A 7,362-nucleotide genomic window follows, 5' to 3' on the forward strand; every position below is an offset into this window, starting at 1 on the left:
ATACTTAAGTGTTCAGAGCATTTTCAAGTCTTTATAACAACCAATATTATATACTGCTAGGGCAATGGTGTTTGTGCTGAGGTTGAGAGAAGTGAATAGTACAGTGGTTCAGGAATAAACTTTGACCATAAAGATCAAATCCCAACTTTGCCATGAAATTAAATCAGTGATTTGGGTCAGTTACTCCCTGAGCACTTTACTTCACAAGACTGTTGTGAGGCAACCCACATTTTAGTATGCATCCTTGATCTCAATGAATGAAAGATGGGATCAATATGCAAAGACAACTTCCTAGATGACACTTAGGTCTTAGAAAAGAAAAGCATTAATGTCAGTGCAGAAACATTATCTCCCTTTTGTCCTTCCTGAAGGTGCATCAGTAGGAGGTTAGCAACAAACATCTGATAACAGGTTCAAGATTGTCACAGAGCTTAGATATTGGGATGCCCCAGAAATATTACCAGCTTTCAAGCCACAAAAAGAAACACGAAGAGGGACAGGTTGATTTAAAAAACAAACAAACAAATTCACAGATAAACAGCTTTAGAAAAGACCCATCATTTAAACAATAGGAATGCGGGCTTAAATGGGTAGTACCTTTTAAATTATTTGATAGTCATCTGTCAGATTATAGGCTTTCACAGCCTTTTTGTATATGTAAATTTACTGAAGTTGAAGATACACACTTTAAAAATATATAGCCCAAATTTAAAAATTATTAAGCAATGGGTTTTCACATGGCCTTAGCTGTTTCATACCCAATGTAAGTGTGGTTATGTTAATTCAGCTGTCACCACCACTGGAAGTGAATTGAAACTACTCTAGAAATAAGATCAGAGATATTCGATAGCTTGTTCAACATGCTACTGGTTACTACGAACATCAATGAGAAAAGGCAGGCCTAACCATGCTTTCTCCCTCCAATCCACAGCATTTCATTTTACTGACATGTAACAGTTCCTCTTCTGGCTAAGGAGCATTTCCTTCCTCCCTTTTGGCAACTGTGTTCTGTTTGCTCTCTGAATATTCCTACATCTCTATAGGAATATTCAAACTACAGTCAACAAATGTATTTTGTTATTGGCAAGGAATAATAACAAGCAAAGTAATATGAATATCTTCTGTTAGGTTAGAATTAAAACCATGTATAAGCCTATGAAAATGGCTGAAGTCACAAATGAATTGATTAATAAATCAATCAAATATCGACAGTATAAGCTGACCATATCTTCAATGTAGCATCTGACTGTGACTCTCGACAATGTTAGTGCATTTTTTGCAGGAAGGGCATAAATGGTAGGTAAAGCTAAACTCTTGTGACCTGGCAAAGTAGCAGAGCAGGGTTTGTGATGAAGCATGGGCCATGTTCCATAGAATGTTTGATAAACCTCTGCTTTGCTCCAGCTTTCTTTAGTTCAGGAGGTAAAAAAAAATGAACTTTCCATACGTATAACCATAGACATGCTTTCAGTATTCTTTACATAAAGCTCGGACCACCTGAAAACGTTATACTTTTGAAGAGTGCTCATTTGAAATATAGAACTTGTCTACAGAATCATGAGCTTGAAAGGGGCCAGCTCAAAACTCAGATCTAACAATACAAAAGGAAGCTATATCTACATAGATGCAGATTAGTATTTAAAAAGTTTCTGGGAAGTCTATAGTCCACTTATATTGTTCTCCTGCTGCTGTCTGCAAGAGTCACTTCTGCAACGTGTATGTGCACAAGTAGCAAACATGAGCAAGCGTTGTAGTGTGCAAAGAGGTGTCAACAGCCACACATCTAATACAATCCAACAGCCTATACAAATTTGAAGATTTTCCAACTGAGTTGTTGCTACTCCTGTTAGCTTTCATGATAGATAGTCTTGGCATTCAGCCTAAGAAGAATAGTACCAATATTATCCACTCCCCATACGCACACAATCAATTCTGTCTAGGAGGATACAAACCCATCAGCTGTACTTTAAAAACCAGGAGATAAATAGACCACTGTTTTGTTGTATTCCAAGGTTTTTGTTTCTCCAGTGTTCCTGTCCTAGAGATCTTAAAAGTAACAGGAATGCTCAGGGAGAATATTTAAACCACTACTTTCTTGACTTCCCTGGTAGGATTTTGTACAGTCTGCCAATCCTTTATCTCAATGTTTTAATTTTTTTTAAAGAGTACTACTTACTGTTGTCTGCAATCTTCAAGTGGCAGGGGGATGTCCACTTCTGTGGACTACTTCCTGGACCCACCATTTTCAACCTCTGTCCCAAAAAATTCACCTCCAATTTTGAAGAAGAAAAAAAAAAAAGCCCCTGACACCTAATACAGCAACAGTTTGGGGTGAATGAAAATGATCAATGATGTCCCTTTGAGATTTCTAGGGGAGCAGTTCCATTTTCAGAGCAAAAGATTTGCCTAAGGGCAGGATACATTGGCTACAACAAAGTCCATGGGGCTACATACAGTGCATAGGTTGCACTTTGCCCATACATGTCACAGACAGAATACAAATGAAGCATATTAACAATATAAGAATAAATGAATCTGAAAAAATAGCTAATATTTCATAACAAAACTGGGACTTCAGGTGAACAACATTTCTTAGCATAAAAACCAGATTTTCATATAGTAGTCTCATCCCAATTCATTCTTCAAGATAGTTATTAGAATAATGACTTATCAGAAGGCAAAAGTCATACTCTGCATAGCTAGGGTTGCCATCCCTGAGGACCTCCAAACCAGGAAAATGTAGGACAAGGTTTAAAAATGTAGGACCTTTTTTTTTTTTATTTCCTGGCCAGGAAATTAAAAAAAAAGGTCCTACATTTTTAAACCTTGTTCAAGGCCTGGGAGACAGTGTCTCCCAAGCCCCCGGCCAGGCCTTGGAGGACACCGCGATCGTGGAGCCGCCTCCAGGGCCTCGCTGGGGCCTGGGAGACAGCATCTCCCAAGCCCCGGCCAGGCCTTGGAGGACTCCGCGATCGCAGAGCCGCCTCCAGTGCCTCGCTGGGGGGGAATCCTGGGGGCGGGGCCAAACCAGGGCGGGACCGTGCGGACCCGCCCCAAACCGGGAAAGTCCCACCCCCAGGCGGGATATGGCAACCCTATGTGTAGCACTATGTGTTAATTTAAATCCATCCTTTCCCCTCCTTACCATGTCTCCATAAAAGCACAGTTCCTTATGTTAGACCAATGACAAGTGCGGTTCTATCTGCCATAACTCTGCATCAATAGGCCCCTTGTAAGTGTACAACCTGTCAGTATCACAGCACTTACATTAGCAAAGCATCACATTAAAGGTTTATGAACCACACCACTGTAATTCATGGCTGTTAAGAAAAGAATAAACCAAAACTTTGGTAAGCACGGTTCTGCAACTAGCAGAAGTTAAATTGCCACAGAAACCTTTAAAGTTTACATCTTTCTCTGAATAGAGAACACAAACAGTCTCTCATTATTGACTTTGAGTCTCGCACAACTTAGACCCCATACAGACAGGCCAAAATAAAGCTGCTTCGGGTCACTTTGGAGATAGGCTATTTAAATGATGCATGTGTCCTAAGAGTCCAGAAGCCGCACCAAAGCCACCATCCAGTTCTAAGGACTGGAGCACAGCTTTGGCACAGCTTCTGGACTCTTAGGACACATGCATCAATTAAACAGCATACTTCCAAAGTGACCCGAAGCAGCTTTATTTTGGCAGTCTGTATGGGGCCTTTTAAAAACAGAGGCAGAGGATGGCATGAAATGGAAATTGTAGGCCAACTATCCTGATGATTTGGGACGGAGAAAGGCCAAAATATATCACTGTGAGGATCCTAAAGGAACTTGAACCTCTAACTGTTAGTTGGTCAAAAGAAAAATGGAGCAGAATTAAAATGGCTTCAAAATTAGTCCGTTTCAGCAGAGGTAGGAAATCTATGGGATAGCAGAATTATTACTCAGTGACATGCTGGCTTGGAACGATGGGCCTTGTAGTCCAACACATTTGAAAGATACCTGTTTGACAAAACCTGTTGTGATTCATGGAAATAATGAACTCAGAGGGGGGGAAATCATTGGGACATTCAAAAGGGCAAAATTGCCAAGGCTGATGACACACAACTGACGGTGTAAGGGAATAGGAAAAGATTTGTGTTCATGAGGAGAAAAACAACTGAGTGGGGCCTCTAAGGACAGGGCTATTAACGTAACTGGGCACAGAGAGTGGAGTTGGGGAACCAAGGGAAAGGCTGAGAGCGCAATGCGCAGAGCAGACAACATGGGCGGATTGGGAGAAATTCTAGGGCAGCCCTTTGTCAACACTGGGCTTGAGATGCCAAACTATGACTCTCTCATTATCCTTAGCCAGTATGAACAATGGTTTGCAGCGACAGGAATTGCAAATACACAACACCCTAGGAGCTAGGAAAAGGCTTGACAAGACTGCCAGTCTATACCCCACCAGGAAGATTCCTTCATTTATATATATATATATATATATATATATATATATATATTCATGTTCTTCATACATTATCATTCCTGCTTTGATTGGCACAATCACTCTTAAATGCATTTCATAGAATCATAGAGTTGGAAGAGACCGCAAGGGCCATCCAGTCCAACCCCATTCTGCCATGCAGGAAATCCCAATCAAAGCATCCCTGACAGATGGCCATCCAGCCTCCGTTTGAAGACCTCCAAGGAGGGAGACTCCACTACACTCCTAGGAAGTGTGTTCCACTGTCGAACAGCCCTTACTCTCAGGAAGTTCCTCCTAATGTTGAGGTGGAATCTCTTTTCCTGCAGCTTGCATCCATTGCTTTGGGTCCTGTTCTCTGGAGCAGCAGAAAACAAGCTTGTTCCCTCCTCAAAGGAGCCATTGTTGAGCACCCTTTGGGTTCTGCTGGTCAACCAGTTACAAATCCATGTAACAGTTACGTTGTCTAACCCACATTTTGCAAGCTTGTTTGCAAGAATATCATGGGGAACTTTGTCAAAGGCCTTACTGAAATCAAGATATACTATATCCACAGCATTCCCTTCATCTAACATTTCCTACCATCAATTCCTTAGTAGTGTAAAGCTATTTACAGGTAAATAGTTCCATGTGGCGGCCTATTTCTGCCCCTTTTCTCCCCTTTGGGGAGCAGCAGTGTCCCTGGTGCACTCTACAACCCTCCCACAGCCCTGGGCCATAGATCCTTATCTTTCGCACAACACTCCAGAGTCCTTCAATCACACAGAGGATGTTTGGAAAGGTATACAGTAAATAAACACTACAATGCTCACATTAGGCATGGCCAATGACTTATGCTCTCCCCTTCCTGCCTGTGCTTTGGATTCCAAGATTGCCTTGACTACAGTGATGGAGTTACTATCTTCCAAGATTGCCTTGACTACAGTGATGGAGTTACTATCTTCCAAGATTGCCTTGACTAGAGTGATGGAGTTACTATCTTCCAAGATTGCCTTTACTACAGTGATGGAGTTACCATCTTCCAAGATTGCCTTTACTACAGGGATGGAATTACCATCTTCCACGATTGCCTTTACTACAGTGATGGAGTTACTATCTTCCAAGATTGCCTTGACTACAGTGATGGAGTTACTATCTTCCAAGATTGCCTTGACTACAGTGATGGAGTTACCATCTTCCAAGATTGCCTTTCCTACAGTGATGGAGTTACCATCTTCCAAGATTGCCTTGACTACAGTGATGGAGTTACCATCTTCCAAGATTGCCTTTCCTACAGTGATGGAGTTACCATCTTCCAAGATTGCCTTGACTACAGTGATGGAGTTACCATCTTCCAAGATTGCCTTTCCTACAGTGATGGAGTTACCATCTTCCAAGATTGCCTTGACTACAGTGATGGAGTTACCATCTTCCAAGATTGCCTTTCCTACAGTGATGGAGTTACCATCTTCCAAGATTGCCTTGACTACAGTGATGGAGTTACCATCTTCCAAGATTGCCTTGACTACAGTGATGGAGTTACCATCTTCCAAGATTGCCTTGACTACAGTGATGGAGTTACTATCTTCCAAGATTGCCTTGACTACAGTGATGGAGTTGCCATCTTCCAAGACTGCCTTGACTACAGTGATGGAGTTACCATCTTCCAAGATTGCCTTTCCTACAGTGATGGAGTTACCATCTTCCAAGATTGCCTTGACTACAGTGATGGAGTTACCATCTTCCAAGACTGCCTTGACTACAGTGATGGAGTTACCATCTTCCAGGATTGCCTTTCCTACAGTGATGGAGTTACTATCCTCTTACCAGGACATCCTTTGATGGGGTTCAGTTGGTGAGGTTCTTAAGGTAAGTTTAACACTGAGGAGGCCCTCACTTCCCCACAGCCCTCCAGAGACGCCACTGCCATGCGCCATGTGCCACATCAGACCCTTCATAACATACACCTCTTTTGCAACCATGTCCCTCGTAAATCACCCTCTCTGCCTATAGTTATGTCAGGACATGAAGCCAGGAGCCAACCCCAAATGCTCCCTTTGAATGTATTTACTACCATTGGTTTACGCTGAGCACTGACTGCCTTTGCTCCAATGAGGGCCTTTTCAAGGGGGCCAGGCGAGCCCTCCTCCCCTTCCAGCCGCCCCTTGAAGGCCGGGTCTCCCCGGGGGCTGCTCCCAGGCAACGCTGGCCATAACGCGACAATGCCGGTGATTAGGGCTGCGCGACGGAGAGAGGGAGGCAGGGCCTCTCCTTCGGGGCCGGGGCGGGGCGGCAGGTGCTGCTGCTGCTGCTGCTGCTGCTTCCTGGGGCCTTACCTGCCGTAGATGCCTTCGGTGATGCGGTTCCGCTTGAGCGGCCGCCGGAGTTTGCTGCAGTCGGCGCTCCTGCGCTTCATCCTCCCGCGGGGCCTGAGGCGGACCAACCAGGCCTAGGCCGGCGCCGGGGAGTAGGAGTAGCAGCCCCACCCGGGTGGCAGGCACCACATCCGCGACGGAGAGGCCCGACCGAGCCCCGCTGGGTCCTCCTCGCTGGGCCTCCTCCGCCTGCCTCTCTCTCTCTCTCTTCCTTCTTTCCTTCCCGCCCGCCCGCGCGACTCCGCCGCCTCCCCCGCCAGAAGGAAACAAAGAAATAAAAAATATTTTTCACATCTGTCCCCGCCGGCCCCGCCTCCTTTCAAGCGTCAGCCAATCAGGCGACGAGGCCTACCAGGCCAAGCTCGACCAAAGCTGGGATGGATGAAAGAAAGGCGGGCGGGGCAGCCAATCATAGGACCCGGTTTTAGAAACCCGCCCCTTTTTCACCAAACAAGGCCCGCCCCTTGCCTTAGAACGGCGTCCGGCGCAGCCCATGACAACAAGGCTGCTCCTAGACTGATAGTTGCGTCACCCAATCGTTGTACGGAAGGGGAT

General features: G+C 44.6%; 1 protein-coding gene across 2 annotated transcripts in view; it reads right to left on the bottom strand.

Moving 5' to 3' along the window:
- MACO1 (macoilin 1) overlaps positions 1–7,059 on the bottom strand; it is a 70,405-nt gene extending 63,346 nt beyond the window's left edge. The window contains exon 1 of one of the 2 annotated variants that reach the window (XM_089478377.1): positions 6,769–7,059. In XM_089478377.1, the coding sequence (XP_089334503.1) occupies positions 6,769–6,848 (80 nt within the window). In that variant the 5' untranslated portion in view covers positions 6,849–7,059. The remainder of the gene's footprint in view (positions 1–6,768) is intronic. The other variant, XM_089478379.1, reaches the window with a different exon arrangement.
- Between the last annotated feature and the right edge of the window lie 303 nt (positions 7,060–7,362).

This window comes from Sceloporus occidentalis, unplaced genomic scaffold, assembly GCF_023333645.1.
Source record: "Sceloporus occidentalis isolate IW3139 unplaced genomic scaffold, rSceOcc1.0.p SCAF_13, whole genome shotgun sequence".
Taxonomy (NCBI): Eukaryota; Metazoa; Chordata; class Lepidosauria; order Squamata; family Phrynosomatidae; genus Sceloporus; species Sceloporus occidentalis.